The 18839-nt window shown below is 36.7% G+C and overlaps 2 protein-coding genes across 2 annotated transcripts; one reads left to right on the top strand and one right to left on the bottom strand.

The window, feature by feature from the left end:
- Positions 1-2040: 2040 nt before the first annotated feature.
- On the top strand, positions 2041-2994 carry LOC122914130 (olfactory receptor 52J3-like). Its single transcript, XM_044260766.1, has one exon. It carries the CDS (start codon positions 2041-2043, stop codon positions 2974-2976), a length of 936 nt encoding a protein of 311 aa, XP_044116701.1. The 3' UTR covers positions 2977-2994.
- A 13491-nt stretch (positions 2995-16485) lies between these two features.
- Positions 16486-17427, bottom strand: LOC122914128 (olfactory receptor 51G2-like). The gene has a single exon (XM_044260765.1). The coding sequence runs from the start codon at positions 17425-17427 to the stop codon at positions 16486-16488; it is 942 nt and encodes a 313-aa protein (XP_044116700.1).
- Between the last annotated feature and the right edge of the window lie 1412 nt (positions 17428-18839).

Raw genomic sequence — 18839 nt, 5'->3', positions numbered from 1 at the left:
GCTACAGTAATCTTTTTTTTTTACTGAGAATCTACTGGGTATGAGTATGATGAAATAAGGAAAGCATTGTTTTTATAGCTTTCTAAGACTATTGCATACATTTCTGATCTACAGAAATGTTACTGAGGAATACAAAAAATGTTTTAATAAAAGAATCTGCCATTAGCATTTCACTAACATTAATAAATCATAAGAAGTTAAGCCCTCATAATTGAATTTTACCTTTTATCCTTGTGTGGTTCACATCACACATTTTTAAACTATTCACTATTCCATAAAATTGATTACAAAGAGGGAAACAGAGAAAGAAGCAGGCTGCAGATGAATATTATGTACAGTCTTGCAGGACTTAACCAGCTGGGGAATCTCTGGTTTTTTAATGTTATTAATAAAATATTTATCCAAATTTGGACTTTTCTTTCACTTTTCTCAGGAGGCAATTAGAGTTGAGATATTTTCCTTCCTATCTCTCTTTAGATTCCTCTATGTTTCCTTCTGTTTTTCCTTTCTTCTTTTTTTCACTTTTCTTCCCTTCTCTTCCTATACTCATTGTTTATTTCTTTTTTCTATAGTACTAACTTATATCTGCTAGTTTTTTTTTTTCTATAGGAAGAAAGAAAGAAAGAAGAGAAGGAAAGAGAGAGAGAGAGAAAGGAAGGAGGGAGGGAAGGAGGGAAGAAGGAAAGAGGGTCGAAGGAGGGTGGAAGGAGGGAGATTGGGAGAATGAGGGAGGAAAGGAAGGAAGGAGGTAGGGTGGAAAGACGAAATAAGGAACAAAGGAAAAGACAGATATTAACTACAGTGTGGTAAGTAAGGAGCATGAATTTCTTAACCCTGATGTTGACCACCATCACTGTCATTGGAAATACATCTTTACCCCTCAAAGTTTCTCCTTTCAAAACATCTTTTCAGTATTCTTTCCCCAAACCCTTCTCCCAAACACACACAAGGATGGGTAGAATTGTTGGCTATCCAGGGACATTCTTGATTTGGCAACCAACAGAAACCTTGGAGTTCCTTATTAAGTAAATTCCTATCACAATGCTATAACAAAGAGATGCATTTCTCTCCTGGAGGTCATTTCCAGCTGCAGTATTTTACTATCTTTGCGTGTCTCTTTTAAAATCTGAGGCACAGTACAGTATACAGTGTGTCCACCCATCTTTGTGCAACTCTTACTATATTATATCTTAATATATCTTATTATATCTGAGATTCAGCACAGCACATCTGTGGGGGACATATGATTAAATATGGAGGGATGCAGTAATGAAGCACAGTTCTTCATTTTGGATCTGGTTTTCTAAATATGTATCAAAGTATACTGAACACTGAACAAGTGGTTAATGAAATCTTGTATTTGCTATAGTTCTATAGCTCTAGGTACATTTATATTCCTTTTATATTGTCATATTCTGTGTGCAGTTGTCTGTACTGTTGCTTAGTGATTTTGTGTTGATCTGTTTAGGTAAAGTGAACTTTGTCTTCAAAGAAGATTGATATTTCAGTATAAATAAACTCGTTTTATGTTTTTAAAATTTGATCCAATTTTTATTTGGGGTTTCAGCAAAGGAATATAAGATATTATTGTCCAAAATGTGAGAGGGAGGGAGACCTTTCATAAGGTTATGTTCCTTCTATCTGAAGAGTGCTAAGTCAGTTCCTGCATATTACATAGAACTCAAGCTATAGCATTAGTTTTCTGTTTTGTTTTGTTTTGTTTTAAAGAGAGAGAGATTGAGGGAAGAGGAAGGGCAGAGGGAGAAGGAGAGAGAGACTCTTAAGCAGGCTCCATACCCAGCCTTGAGCACTATGTGGGCTCGATGTCATGACCGCGAGATCATGACCTGAGCCAAAATCATGACCTGAGCCAAAATCAGGAGTTGGACATTTAACTGACTGAACCACCCAGGCCCCCCAGCATTAGCTTTTATAATAAGAAAACTACAGATAAAAATTAAGTCTACTGGAAAGTTTTGAGATATGCTCTTGTTTTTCCTTCTAGAGTAGTCAACTACTTCTCATCTTATCCGTGGCAAGATGTTCCACACAAACACTTCCATTTTCCACCCAGACACCTTCTTTATTACAGGCATCCCAGGACTTGAGAGTTCCCATGGCTGGATCTCCCTGCCTTTTTGCTCCATTTACTTAATGGCTCTGTTGGGCAATGCTACGATTTTGCTGATCATCTGGTCTGACCATACTCTGCGGGATCCTATGTTCTTCTTCCTAGTCATCTTATCAGCCATAGATCTGGCCCTCTCCACAACCTCAGTGCCCAGAATGCTGGGTATCTTCTGGTTTGATGCACATGAAATTGGTTTTGGAGCCTGTGTGGCTCAGATGTTTCTGATACACACTCTTACAGGAATGGAGTCCACTGTTCTGCTTGCTATGGCTTTTGACCGCTATGTGGCTATCTGTGTGCCACTCCATTACACAACCACCCTGACACCCCGAGTGCTAGCAGGCATTGGTGTGGGTATTATAATGCACCCTGTCCTGCTTACGTTGCCCATTCTCTACCTAACCCATCGTCTGCCCTTCTGTGAGACTCGAATTATTGCTCACTCCTACTGTGAACACATGGGCATCGCCAAGTTGGCCTGTGCCAGCATTCGAGTTAATGCCATTTATGGGCTTTTTGTGGCTTCCTTTCTTATTTTGCACGTGGCATTGGTTGGAGTCTCTTATGCCTACATCCTTCGTGCAGTTTTCCGCCTCCCATCTCGAGATGCTCGTCACAAAGCTCTGAGTACGTGTGGGTCACATGTTGGGGTCATGTGTGTTTTCTATACTCCTTCTCTCTTCTCCTTCCTCACCCACCGATTTGGCAAAAAAATTCCCCGTTATGTCCACATCCTGGTTGCCAATCTCTATGTGGTTGTTCCACCTGCCCTCAATCCTATCATCTATGGTGTGAGGACAAAGCAGATTCGTGAGTGTGTGATCCGTGTTTTCACCTCAAAATAGAATCCCTTGTTTCCTTAGTTATTGAGGACATGCACAGAACTGAAAGAAGTTGATTTTGACCCAACTCTAGGTTAATTATCTTTTGAAATGCTCCTCCTGTCAAGAGATCCTCCAGCTCCTAAAGGAACAAACTTTGGAGAATGCTTTCTGTTCTTTTTTTTTTTTTTTTGAAGAATAAGAATCTAAATTTATTCCTATCATATGTTACAATGATAACATTGAATTTCAATGATTTAGTAACAAAAAGATGAATGGAAAATAATTATTACTTTGTGTATAGTCTTTCCTTGTTGAAATAAAAACAGACTTCATTTTAAAGACTTAGTAAGAAGAATGTACAAGTAACAATGATATGTTGACGTTCTTAAATCTCAATGTTTTCTCTCCTGGTTGGTGTTGAGTACTTATTCCTTTGAATATAGGGTTTGACAACCAACTGAGAGCCTTTTACCTTTAAAGTATGGAGATTTAGTGAACCTCCATCTCTCTGTGTTTAAAATAGGATAGTATTCCAGCTGGCACACTTAGTTTAAGGCCTATCGCCATACTTTCCTGAAAAAAAGAAATAAATCTGAGTGTAAAATAAGTAAGATCCTCATAGATTTCTGTTAAAAACTTAAATGTATCTGATTTCACTGGGGACAATCCTGGGATATTTAGTGTAGTTAAAAAAAATGACTCCAGCTTTTACCTTTCATTTTAGCATCTTTTCCCTTTTCCCATAATACCTACCCTGTAGATATTATGTGCCCTCACTGTGCCACTACCACCCTTTCTGAAGAAGCATGAAATGAATGTACCTGAAAACAATACTTGTGTTAAGGAATGAAAATCCTTGTTTCTAAGAGAAGCTTGAATGTATAGAACTCTAACAGTGGTTTTCAGTTATGTTTCATTAGATTGTTTCCTTGAAAGGGTATATGTTGTGTGTGTGTGTGTGCACGTGTTAAGTGTATTTAGACAAACTTCTGTCTGAAGCACATTTCTGGCTCTCCAAAGCCCTCCTTCTTCATGGACTGCAACATACATGCATCCTTTGTGACTTCAGGCTTTGCAAAAGTAGATGAATCTCAAACAAGTTCAGGTAGAAAATAAATTTTCAAAATCTCCTACTTTTACAAGAATTTGTTGGATATCCTTACAAGTATTTTCTGTAATCCAATAGGGACGTATCTCCTCCATGATTCCTGGGCATCAAAGATCTATTATTCTTCCTGAATTTGTTGTGAGCAGAAACTGATGTGTACATAAAAAATCATGAGACAGAACATTAAAGCAACTGTTCAGGAGGGTAGGAATGTTTCCTGATGTCATGTTTGCCATCTGATGGTACAAAAATGACTGTACAACTCTGCAACATGACTGAGCCAGAATATGTACCTGCAGGGTTTGGAAATATGGAAGGTTATCTTTCAGCAAGGAGCATGGACTAGAGATATTGATGAAGGCTTTCTGAAAGGAATTAATGGAAGGTGACACAGGGATATCTAAATACAATTGTCTGAAGAATTTACTTCCTGGGAGCATCTTGAGCCCATTAAAAGCTCTTTTCTCTTAGAGAAGGAAAGATGTATATTCTAAATTATCGGTGGCCTCTTTTTCAAAAGAACAGCAACAGTGTTCTTCCCAGTGTTTTCCTTAATTTTGATGTCATGTTAAGCACAACTCAAATTTAGTAATATTTAAGAATAAAATACATAAAATAAAGATTGATATCTTTCCATTTATAAATTATTTTTATAAGTCAATTTTAAATCTCCATCCATTATGAGGTCCCCTATCTTGAAAGCCACACAGGATTACCAACAGGATTCCTCAAAGAAACTAAATTCAGTGTCCTACTTTTGAGGGAAAGTTTGTACATATTTCCAGTTATCTGAATGATAAGATTCAGATATGCCAATCTGTAAGTAATGATTTTTTCTATTAAAATGTTAATAGCTACTATATATTCATGTTCTAACCATGTCTTTTATAGTCCTAATGTTCATTGTCTCCAACCATCTCCCAAGGTTCCTTTCCATAAATTCCATACAATTAAAAAGCCAAGCAGGGTTTTGCAACAACAGCATTGAAATTATCTTTAAGTCCTACTTATAGGGTCAGCACCCCCAAACCCTATGTTGGTGGATCTTGATCCCAAACAGCACAGAAAATGGAGCACTGTTCCCCCACCCCCATGCAGTCAAAAATCCACTTCTAACTTTTGACACCCCCAAAACTTAACACTAATAGCCTACTGTTGACTTGAGCTCTAATACAAACAGTTGATTAACACCTATTTTCGTAAGTTATATGTTTTATATATGTATTCTTATAATAAAGTAAGGTAGAGAAAATAAAATGTTGTTAAGAAAATCTTAAAGAAGAGAAAACACATATATAGAGTTGTACTGTATTTAAGTGGATCCACATAGTTCAAACTCATATTACTCAATGGCCAGCTGGATATATACAAATGATATAAGGCCAACAGAAGACAATTTTCAGTTCCAAATACCTAAATATCTCCATATTTATTAAATAAGTTGCACAACTAATTAATAACCTTCCAAAACAATCAGGTTCTGAGGGTTTCACTGATAAATTCTATCAAACACTAAAGAAAGAAATTACATCAATTGTTTTAAAACATTTGAGACTATAGAAGCTAAAAAATACTTAGATTATGAAGCTGGACATACCTTAATACCAAAGTCATTTAAAGATGTCCAAAAAATATACATAGAGACTATATCTAGCTATCTATCTATATTTAGAGACTATGTATCAAAATTATCTCGTGAATAATTGCAAAAATCCTCAATGAAATATTATTAAATTAAGCTAACAATTTACAAGAATAAGTAAGTATACATGGAGCAATCATGTTTATTCTTAATATACAAGATTGATTCAATGTTCAAAAACAAACAATGTAACCTATAACATCAGCCTAAAGAAGAAAAGTCATATTGATCATATCAATGGTTAAAAAAATATACTTTCTTAAAAAAAGTGACAACACACAAAAAAATGACAACACATATTTATAAAAACACACAGCAAACAAGGATTCAAGAAGAACTCCCTCAAATCAATTCATGTTTAGATAGATGATAAATGATAGAAAGATAATAGATAAATAGATGATAGATATTTATAGATATGTATACATACAGAGGTTGGAATTTCCTTGCTTTTCCAGCTGAGAGGGTCTTAAATGAATCACAACCCAGTAGCAAAGTACATCCAGCACCCTAAAATTTGTTTATAATACCATTATCCAATTAAAGGTATCAGTAATTTTCAGAGAAATATCACATCTAAGATGGAGGCACCTGATACATGGGATACACCTGTAGCAACTTGGGGTCCCAGAAAGTAAGGATGTGACCCTTCCCACCAAAAAAAAGGACGCACAATTATGGAGGTAAGTAAAAGGATACAAGAGATAACTGAAAGAACTCCCAATAGCCAAAACTGGTCAATATGACAAAACAAAGGAGTATTGGATTACAACCTAAAGTATGAAATACATATTTGAGTCCATCTGGGTAAAATTGAATCATAAACAAATGGGGAAATAGATTATCTCTCATGCAAAAACAAATACCAAAGAAAAGAAAAACCAAAAAACAAACCAACCAAACAATATATGAGGATGTTCCATATCCAAGGAGGAGGAGCATAACTACTCACTGTTTAATTTGTGGGCTATATACTGCAAATTAGTTGCAAAGAGGAAACTTGGAAATGGAGGAGAAAGAGACCCTGACATGATCACAGCAGATGATAAAGCTCAAAATCAACAGTGATAAACCATGTAGATAGTATGTACTTTTGATATATTTTGAAATAAATAGAATTTTACCTCATTGATCTTCCCCAATCACATAACTCTGGTCTAGTCATGGGGGAAATAATCAGACTAATTTCAATTGAGGGATATTTTACAGAAACCTGACTAGTATTACTTTAACAACAAAACAACAAAAAGATTATTTGAGAGAAAGGGTGTGTGCATAGAGACAGGGAGGAGAAAGGGAAGAGGGATACAATCTAAAAGGTTTCCCCACCAAGATGAGAGCACACTGCGGGGCTCAATTCCAGCACCCATGAGATCATAAACCTGAACTGGAAACAAGAGTCAGATGCTCAACCAGCTAAGCCACCCAGGTACCCCTAAAACCTGACTAGTATTTCTAAACACTGTGAAGTTATCAAAACTAAGAAAAGCCTCAGTAATTGTCACAGTCAAGAGAACTAAGAGACATAACTAGATAAAACTAGTCAATGTAATGTGGTATCCTGGATGGGATTTCCACTAAAGAAGAACATTAGATTCAACTAAAGGATTCTGAATAACATGAACTTTAATAAAATATGAACTTTAGTTAATATTGTTTTGTTAATTATAATAAATGACCATACTAGTAAAAAGTATTACTGATAGGGGAAATTATGTATACATTTATATGAAAGCTTTCCTTACTATATTTACATTTTCTATAATCTATAGTGTTAAAAACTTTTTAAAAAAGCATATGGAAAATCAATTGGCTAGAAATTACTCTAGACTTGGGACGCCTGGGTGGCTCAGTTGGTTGGACGACTGCCTTCGGCTCAGGGCGTGATCCTGGAGTCCCGGGATCGAGTCCCGCATCGGGCTCCCAGCTCCATGGGGAGTCTGCTTCGCTCTCTGACCTTCTCCTCGCTCGTGCTCTCTCTCACTGTCTCTCTCTCTCTCAAATAAATAAATAAAATCTTTAAAAAAAAAAAAAAAAAAAAGAAATTACTCTAGACCTAGGAGAGAGAAACAGGATATGCCTATGAAATATCAGCAATTTTAGTATATTTGTATATTTAATATTTATACATTAATTATAATTTTATATATTAATTATAATAATGAATATTCTAATATTATTACATTATAATATTATATTAATATTTAATATATTGTTGGAATTATGATAAGAGAATTCTGATAAAAGAATTAACAAAAAAGGTGAATACACTGAACAGAGAACATAGAAACACATACTTAATTGTCACATGACAGTGTTGACTTTGCATACCCTCGTTTCTGCTTAGATGATCTGTCTATCGCTGAGAGTGGAGTGTTGAGGTCTCTTATTATTAACATATTATTATCAAGATGTCTCTTTATTTTGGTTAACAGTTGGCTTATGTAGTTGGCTGTTTCCGTGTTGGGGGCATAGATACTTAAAATTGTTAGATCCTCCAAAATTACTTTTATCTCCAAAATTCAGGAGTTCCATAAGTTTCCTCACAAGACTCTGCCCCTCCAACAAAAAACCTTAGCTTCTGAGGTAAGTTAAATCTGGGGGGCTTGAGAGGGCAAAGATTGTTAGAAAGCACAATTTTCCAATTTGGATGCACAACTAAACTAAGAAATACTACACAACTTTTATTCAGTAATAATGCTGATATTCTAAAAGCCATTTTTTGTACTCATATGTTTTATTCTTTATTGGCAATAAATATAGGAAGGAAAATGATGTCACATTTATCAACTCGCCTGTAACTCCAAAAATGAATCTAGGAGACATATCCATGGCAACTCCTATCAGTATGAACTTCCACAAAATACCCTTGCCTGGGAATACTGTTAGTTAAGTGGTTTAGACTATTACCAACAAATCATAATAAATTTTTTACTATACATCAGGAAATGTTTTAAGTGTTATACAGGTATTAGCTTTTTAAATCTTCACAACAATGTTTTCCACTAGATATTACCCTGCTTATTGTAGAGGAGGAAATGGAGACACAATTTCTTTCCCAAATTGATATGTCCATTAAGTAGGGAAGACAGGATTTGAACCCACATGTCTGCCTCATAGTTCATTCACTTAACCAATTTTCAGTATCTCACATTTATTTCCTTAGATCCCTTTATACCATAAATTAACCCCTCTCTTATTTTACTATTAATAAGAGCCAGAAAGCAGAAAGGATTTGTGTCCAAAACAACTGGTCTTTGTTTTATTATATTATCTCTCCCATCAAAGTTCTAACAAGTACGCTACTCCATGAAATGGGAGCTATTAGCTGGGCTTCATTTTTTTCCTGATAGTATTTAACGTTGAATTGTGTTTAGTATGGAGGTGAGAGGGTGAGGTAAGTTTTAGAGAAATTGACCTGATAACAGCAAGGTAAACAACATGGTAATGAAAAAAAAAGAGCCAGAATGACTTGCCAATCCCATACATAAAATCATCCTGATCTTCTGTGACCTGGCCATGTTCATAGGGTCCATGAAAAGGAATCTAGAATAGAGGGATCTTGAAGAGAAAGAGTGTGAGGTAAGCCCTCCTTATAGCTATTCCTGCCTAGAGATGAGCCAATTTATCACAAGTCATCCCAAGCTTGGGAAACAGTATTCAGAATCAGGATATTTTCTTCTTTCTTTCTTTTTTTCTTTCTTCCTTTCTTCTTTCTTCCTTTCTTCTTTCTTCCTTTCCTCCCTCCCTCCCTTCCTTCTTTTCTTCTTTCCTTCTTTCCCCTCTTTTTCCTCCTTTCTTTCTTTCACCAATGATTCTTTGCTTCATATTTGTTTAATAAAATATAATGTATTATTTGTTTCAGAAGTACAGGTCTGTGATTCAGTAATCTTATATAATACCAAGTGCTCATTACATCACATGACCTCCTTAATGTCCATCAGCCATTTATCCCATCTCCCCACCAGCCCTCCCCTCCAGTAACTCTCAGTTTGTCTCCTAAGATTAAGAGTCTCCTCAGGTTTCATCTTGTTTTATTTTTCTGCTTTTCCCTTATGATCCTCTGTTTTGTTTTTTATATTTCATACCAGTGAGATCATATGATCTCAACCCATGGAATGGGAGAAGATATTTGCAAATGACACTACAGATAAAGGGATGATATTCAAGATCTGTAAAGAACTTCTCAAACACGATACCCAAAAAACAAATAATCCAATCAAAAAACGGGCAGAAGACATGAACAGACACTTCTGCCCATTTCTTGATTGGATTATTTGTTCCTTGGGTGTTTGGCTTGATAAGTTCTCTGTAGATTTTGGACACTAGCTCTTTATCTGATTATACCATTTGCAAATATCATCTTTCATTCTGTAGGTTGTCTTTTGATTTTGTTGACTGCTTCCTTTGCTGTGGAAAAGCTTTTATCTTAATGAAGTCCCAATAGTTCATTTTTGCCTTTCTTTCCCTTGCCTTTGGAGATATGTCTAGCAAGAAGTCTGCTCCAATTTTTATTGCTTCTCTTCTTCTGCTAGGTTTAGGCTTTATTTGGTGTTCATTCTCCAGATCTTTTAGGTGTAAGCTTAGATTGTGTGTTTGAGAACTTTCTTGTTTCTTGAGAAGGGCTTGTATTGCTATATACTTCTCTTTTAGTACTGCCTTTGCTTCATCGCAAAGATTTTGAACAGTTATGTTTTCATTTTCATTTGTTTCCATTAATTTTATTTAATTCTTCTGTATTTCCTGGTTGAACCATTCATTAATTAGTAGGATGCTCTTTAGCCTCTATGTATTTGAGTTCTTACCAAATTCCCTCTTGTGACTTCCAGTTTCAAAGAATTGTGGTCTGAAGATATGCAGGGTGTGACCCCAATCTTTTGGTACCAGTTGAGACTTGATTTGTGACCATTATGTGGTCTATTCTGGAGAATGTTCCATGTGAACTGGAGAAGAATGTGTATTCTGTTGCGTTAGAGTGTAATATTCTGAATATATCTGTGAAGTCTATCTGGTCCAGTATTTCATGCAAAACCCTTTTTTTCTTTGTTGATCTTCTGCTTAGATGATCTGTCTATTGCAGTGAGTAGGGTGTTAAATTCCCCCATTATTACATATTAGTTTCAATATGTCTCTTTAATTTTGTTGTTAATTAGCTTATACAATTGACTGGTCCCATGTTAATGGCATACGTATTTACAATGTTTGATCTTCTTGTTGGATAGACACTTTAATTATGATATAGTGGGTGTCCTGCCTCATATCTTATTACAGTTTTTGGCTTAAAATAAAATTTGTCTGATATAATAATTGCCACTCCAGCTTTCTTTTGATGGCCTTTAACATGATAAATGGCTTTCCACCCCCCTCACTTTCAATCTGGAGGTGTCTTTGGATTTAAGTGAGTCTCTTGCAGACAGCATATTGATGGGTCTTGCTTTTTTATTCAATCTGATACCCTGTGTCTTTTGATTGGTGCATTTATCCCACTTAATTTAGTGTCATTGTATTACCTGTAAAGTGACTATTCCTGTATATTGTCTCTGTTACTTTCTGGTCTATGTTACCTTAGGACTCTCTCTTTGCTTAGAGGATCCCTTTTCATATGTCTTGTAGGGCTGATTTGGTGATCACAAATTCTTTTAGTTTTTATTTGTCCTGGAAACTTTTTGTCACTCCTTCTATTTTAAATGACACCCCAGCTGGACAGTGTATTCATGGCTGCATATTTTTCTCATTTAGCATCCTGAATAAATCATGCCAGTCCCTTCTGGCCTGCCAGGTCTTTGTGGATAGGTCTGCTGCCAATCTAGTGTTTCTACCCACAAACCTCTTGTCCTGAGCTGCGTTCAGGATTTTCTGTGTGTCTTTGAGATATTCCAGTTTCACTATTATATGTCAGGGTATTGGCTTATTTTTATTGATTTTCAGGGGGGTTCTCTGTACTACCTGGACATGGATCCCTGTTTCTTTCCCCAGATTCGGGAAGTTCTCTGCTATAATTTGTTCCAGGATACTTTCCTGTCCCTCTCTTTCTTTCTTCTTTGGGATCCCAATTATTCTAATAGTGTTTTTTCTTTATGGTATCCCTTATCTCTCAAATTCTCCACTAGTGATCCTATAGTTGTTTATCTCTCTTTTTCTCAGCTTCTTTATTCTTCATCATTTGGTCTTCTATATCACTAATTCTCTCTTCTTTCTCACTTATCCTAGCAGTTAGAGCCTCCATTTTTTAATTGACATATAATGTATTATTTGCCTCAGGGGTACATGTCTGTGAATCATCAGACTTACACATTTCACAGCACTCACCATAGCACATACCCTCCTCAGTGTCCATAACCCAGCTACCCTATCCCTCCCTCCCAGCCCCCAGCAACTCTGTTTGTTTTCTGAGATTAAGAGTCTTATGGTTTATCTTTCTGTACAGTGTAAGAGAATGGTCACGTTTCATTCTTCTACATATAGCTGTCCAGCTTTCCCAGCACCATTTATTGAAGAGACTGTCTCTTTTCCACTGTATATTTTTTCCTGTTTTGTCGAAGATTATTTGCACATAGAGTTGAGGGTCCATATCTGGGTTCTCTACTCTGTTCCACTGGTCTATGTGTCTGTTTTCATGCCAGTACCATGCTGTCTTGGTGATCACAGCTTTGTAATAAAGCTTGAAATCAGGTAACGTGATGCCACCAGTTTTATTTTTGTTTTTCAGCATTTCCTTAGTGATTCGGGGTCTCTTCTGATTCCATACAAATTTTTGGATTATTTGCTCCAGCTCTTTGAAGAATACTGGTGGAATTTTGATCAGAATGATATTAAAAGCATAGATTGTTCTAGGCAGTATAGACATTTTAACAATGTTTATTCTTCCGATCCAAGAGCATGGAATGGTCTTCCATCTTTTTGTATCTTCTTCAATTTCTTTCATGAGTCTTCTGTAGTTCCTCGAGTACAGATCCTTTACCTCTTTGATTAGGTTTAGTCCCAGGTATCTTATGGTTCTTGGTGCTATAGTAAATGGAATCGATTCTCTAATTTCCCTTTCTGTATTTTCATTGTTAGTGTATAAGAAAGCCACTGATTTCTGTACATTGACATTGTATCCTACCACATGACTGAATTGCTGTATGAGTTCTAGTAGTTTGTGGGTGGAGTCTTTTGGGTTTTCCATATAAAGAATCATGTCCACTGTGAAGAGAGAGAGTTTGACTTCTTCATTGCCAATTTGGAGACCTTTTATTTCTCTTTGTTGTCTGATTGCTGTTGCTAGGACTTCTAATACGATGTTGAACAAGAGAGCCCAGATATGGACCCTCAACTCTATGGTCAAATAATCTTTGACAAAACAGGAAAAAATATACAGTGGAAAAAAAACAGTCTCTTCAATAAATGGTGCTGGGAAAACTGGACAGCTATATGTAGAAGAATGAAACTCGACCATTCTCTTACACCGTACACAAAGATAAACTCAAAATGGATAAAAGACCTCAATGTGAGACAGGAATCCATCAGAATCCTAGAGGAGAACATAGGCAATAATCTCTTCGATATCAGCCACAGCAACTTCTTTCAAGATATGTCTCCAAAGGCAAAGAAAACAAAAGCAAAAATAAACTTTCGCAACTTCATCAAAATCAAAAGCTTCTGCACAGCCAAGGAAACAGTCAAAAAAACAAAGAGGCAACCCACGGAATGGGAGAAGATATTTGCAGATGACAGTACAGACAAAAGGTTGATATCCAGGATCTATAATGAACTCCTCAAAATCAACACACACAAAACAGACAATCCTATCAAAGAATGGGCAGAAGGGGGCGCCTGTGTGGCTCAATGGGTTAAGGCTTCTGCCTTCAGTTCAGGTCATGATCCCAGGGTCGTGGGATCAAGCCCTGCCTCAGGCTCTCTGCTTGGCAGGAAACCTGCTTCCTCCTCTCTCTGCCTGCCCCTCTGCCTACTTGTGATCTCTATCTGTCAAATAAATAAAATCTTTTAAAAAAATGGGCAGAAGATATGAACAGACACTTCTCCAATCAAGACATACAAATGGCTATCAGACACATGAAAAAATGTTCATCATCACTAGCCATCAGGGAGATTCAAATTAAAACCACATTGAGATATCACCTTACACCAGTTAGAATGGTCAATATTAACAAGATAGGAAACAACATGTGTTGGAGGGGATGTGGAGAAAGGGGAATTCTCTTCCACTGTTGGTGGGAATGCAAGTTGGTGCAGCCTCTTTGGAGAACAGTGTGGAGATTCCTCAAGAAATTAAAAATAGATCTTCCCTATGACCCTGCAATTGCACTCCTGGGTATTTACCCCAAAGATACAGATGTCGTGAAGGGCCATCTGTACCCAATGTTTATAGCAGCAATGGCCACGGTCACCAAACTATGGAAAGAACCAAGATGCCCTTTAACGGACAAATGGATAAGGAAGATGTGGTCCATGTACACTCTGGAGTATTATGCCTCCATCAGAAAGGATGAATACCCAACTTTTGTATCAACATGGATGGGACTGGAAGAGATTATGCTGAGTGAAATCAGTCAAGCAGAGAGAGTCAATTATCATATGGTTTCACTTATTTATGGAGCATAACAAATAGCATGGAGGACATGGGGAGTTAGAGAGGAGAAGGGAGTTGGGGGAAATTGGAAGGGGGGGTGAACCATGAGAGACTATGGACTCTGAAAAACAATCTGAGGGGTTTGAAGTGGCGGAGGGTGGGAGGTTGGGGTACCAGGTGGTGGGTATTATAGAGGGCACGGATTGCATGGAGCACTGGGTGTGGTGCAAAAATAATGAATACTGTTATGCTGAAAATAAAAATAAAAAAATTTTAAAAAAAGAGTCTTATGGTTTGTATCCCTCCTGATCCCATCCTTTTCTTTCCTACCCCCGACAACCCCCTGTCCTGCCTCTCAAAATCCTCATATGAGTGAGATCATATGATATTTGTCTTTCTCTGATTGACTTATTTCACCTAGCATAATACCCTCTAGTTCCATCCACATCATTGCAAATGGCAAGATTTCATTTCTTTTTATGGCTGCATAGTATTCCATTGTATATATACCACATCTTCTTTATCCACTCATCCATTGATGGACATCTAGGTTCCATAGTTTGGCTATTGTGGACATTATTGCTATAAACATTCCAGGGCACATTTCCCTTCAGATCAGTACATTTGTATCTTTAGGGTAAATACCCAGTAATACGATTGCTGGGTCATAGAGTAGCTCTACTGTCAACTTTTTGAGGAACCTCCATGCTGTTTTCCAGAGTTAGAGCCTCAATTTTTAATTGCATCTCATGAATAGCCTTTTGGTTTCAAGTTGCTTAGATTTTAGTTCTTCTATTTCTCTGGAAAGGGATTCTCTAGTGTCTTCTATGCTTTTTCAAGCTCAGCTAATGTCTTTATAATCATTCTAAATTCCAGTTCTGACATCTTACTTATATCTGTACTGATTTGGTCCCTGGCAGTCATTACTGCCCCTTGTTCTCTTTTTTGAGGTGAGGTTTTCCATGTTGTCATTCTTCCAGAAAGTAATCATCACTTTTCTATTTGCAGACTTGCAGGAATTCTTTTCTTAGGTCTCTGGTTGAGTTCACAGGTGTTCAGAATGTTTTGATAGCTATCTAGCTGAATTCCTGAGACCAGACAAAACTAAAGTCTCCTACTCCTCTGCCATCTTGGAACATTTCCCTATAAATGTATCTTAAAACACTGAATCTTATACTTTATTTTTTAATAAGACTTTATGTATTTATTTATTTATTTGAGACAGTTAGAGAAAGCACACACATGCCCATGAGTTGGGAGGAGGAGCAGAGGAAGAAATAATCTCAAGCAGACTTCTCGCTGAGCCCAGAACCCAAGGTCAGGCTCGATCTTCACAACCCTGAGACCATGACCTGAGCAGAAACCAAGAGTCAGACACCTAACACTGCAACACCCAGGCACCCCAAATTACATACTTTAATTGAATGAATTATATGTAGGTGAATTATATCTCAGAAAGCTGTTAACATTTTAAAAAAATACAGTATTTAGCAACCTAGTCACCTAAAATATATATTGAAGTAAAGGGATAGAGATAGATATAACATGCTAACATTAGTAAAAACAAACAAACAAAAAACACTAGAGAAGCTATATTAATTTCAGAAAAGACAATCTTTAAAGTGAGAAAAGCTATCAAGGATTTAGGGCATTATATTTAATAAAGTGATTTCCAAGAGACATAACAAATCTTAATATCTATGCACCCAACAAAAGAGAATCAAAATACCTGAGGTAAAAACTGAGAGAATGATGAAGAGAAATAGAAAAATCCACTCATATTTGGAAGCTCTAACAGCACTCTTTCAGTAACTGATAGATCAAAAGCCATCTTAAAATCTATTCTTCAGAAATTTAGGAACCTCCGAAAGTGTAATGAACACTTCATTAGACTGTTGACTTCATGACTCTTAGTTTCCCAAACATTTACTGCTAATTATTAAAAGAAAAATCATAATTCTGGTAAGAAGGACCTAACTTAGGTTTAGTGACCATATTCCCTAGTTGTCAACATAAAGACAAAACAAAACCATGTCTTTTTTCTCTATACTGAAAATACAGATTTTACTGCTATTGAGGTTTATATCTATCAACTTGAAATTAAAATATTATTAGCAAAATTTAATTCAAAATTCAACATTAATATGAAATACTCTCATAAATATAAAGGAGAAGGGGAAGAAATATGTCTTTTAGGTTCTCTCTCACTTAAACTTTCTGTTTCTTGAATTTCCGGAGGATTCTATCACGAATTTGCTTGGTCTTGACACTGTAGACAATGGGGTTCATTAGGGGTGGGACCAGCAAGTAAACATTGGCCATGAGCACATGGACAATTGGGGAAGCATTCTGCCCATAGCGACGGATCATAGAGAGCCCAATCATTGGTATATAGAAAGTGAGTACGGCACAGATGTGGGAGATGCAGGTGTTGAGGGCTTTCACCCTCTCTGTCTTGGAGGCTATACTCAATACTGTGCCAAGGATGAGGAGATAGGAGAGGAGAAGAAGCACTGAATCAAGTCCCATGGAGCAAATGACCACCATGAGGCCATAGATGCTGCTCACTTGACGGCTGGATACAGTTGTTTTTATGAGGTCCTGGTGTAGGCAGAATGGGTAGGAGAGAATATTGACAGGATGATATTGAAGCCTCTTTAGGAGGAAGGAAGCTGGAAAGACCAGAGCCAAGGCCCTTCCAGCAATTGCCAACCCAATTCCAATGATTACACCATTGGTTAGAATGGCCACATAGCGCAGGGGCTCTCGGATTGCTACCAAGCGGTCAAAGGCCATAGCCAACAGCACAGCTGACTCAATAATTGAGAAAACATGAATGAAGTACATCTGGATCAGGCAAGCATTAAAGGAGATCTCCCGGGCATGGAACCAGAAGATGCTGAACATTGTAGGTAAGGTAGTTGTGGATAGGCCCAGGTCAGTAAGTGCCAGCATTGATAGAAAGTAGTACATTGGTTGGTGGAGGGAAGGCTCAGTTCTGATGATAAACAGAATGGTAATGTTTCCTGATATTGAGGTGGCATAAACCAAAAAGATGGGGATGGAAATCAAGCTATATCTGCTTTCAAGGCCTGAGAAGCCTGTCAGGAGGAAGCGAGGGTACAAGACAGAGCTATTGAAGACAGACATCGTGGTGATGGAGGCGTCCTCAGTCTAAGTGGGAAGACAAGAACCTGCAACAATTCATGTACAGTCAATATTGTAAGAAGAACCAATGCTCTGATGCATACTGCTCTGCATAGTCTTTCTAGTCATTCCTTTGTTCATTATATATAATTACCACACACATTTATTATCTTCCCAATTAATCTATTTCATCACTGTACATTTATTGAAAATATATTTTATAAAAGGAAAACTGTTAATGCTAAAATGTAGAGAAATATATAAAAACAGAATTCAAATACTTATAGCCTAGTAAATGGAGAGATCTAAAATCAACGTAGTAGTTTAATACAAGCCCCAACATAGAAAGAGGAAGTTAACCTGACCCAGAGATGTCAGGGAAGATTTAATCAAGGCAGATTTATTTATTTATGACCTGATTCAAGATCTGAACCCAGTCTTGAATTAGGTCTTCAATGACAAGTATAAAATAGAGGGAACAAAAAGCTGTGTTGGCTATTCTGTGCTGATTGAAAACCAGGTAAATGCAGAAAGTTGTTAGCATTATACATGTAAATGAATGCCACTGAGCAAAACAGTAGGATAGGGTGATTTTCAGATAGTTATCAGAGTGAAGATTGAATAGAAATGGACCAGAATTTTGAAGGAATTTGTGTATAAATATAAAGAACTTAGACTTAATCTTAGAAGACACAATATAGTCATTTTAATAAAAAGTAAACAGTATGACCAGATTTATATTATATTGCCATCAAACTAGAATCATTGATAAGAATAGAATAAAGTTTGGCAATATAAGGCAGGGAAATCCTTTAGAAGTTTATCATAGTAATATTTAAAAGTGGATGAAAGTAAAATGTGGGATGATAAAGGATAAATAGATATAAATGTTGCATAGGGAGAAAAGATACTGGTTGATGATCATATGGTAGGAATGTGAAAAAGAAAAAAAAACAAGGCAATTTCAATTATTTGGTAGACTGTGGTGTCATCTATTGAAACAAACAAGCAAAAATTCAAGAGGACCTCATGAAGAACTTGTGAAACTAGCAGATAAGATTAATTTAATTTTATTAGGATAAATTTGAGGCATGCATTTCAAGGGAGCAATGGTATATTGGGTTCCATAGGGAGTTGTGGAAAGGGAAATTACTCCTACTTAAGGAAATTTGGAATGATGCCTAATAGGGCAAGGATACACAGAAATGCATTCTTAAAAAAATGAAAACAACAATAACAAAAAGAACACCTGACATTTTATATGAAGAGTGTAAGAGTTTTAGTGCTCAGGGCTCAGGTCCAAATAGATGGAATGCACTGGAGGGAACATAAGAGGCAGAACTGGCCAGGGACTGGGAAAGATGAGGCATTATAGAAAAGATCCCTAAAGACTAATTACTTAGACGTTATGGCCA

Source organism: Neovison vison, chromosome 7 (genome assembly GCF_020171115.1).
Source record: "Neovison vison isolate M4711 chromosome 7, ASM_NN_V1, whole genome shotgun sequence".
Lineage (NCBI taxonomy): Eukaryota > Metazoa > Chordata > Mammalia > Carnivora > Mustelidae > Neogale > Neogale vison.
Note: the sequence above shows the minus strand (reverse complement) of the source record. Positions and strands in the feature narration are given on the sequence as shown.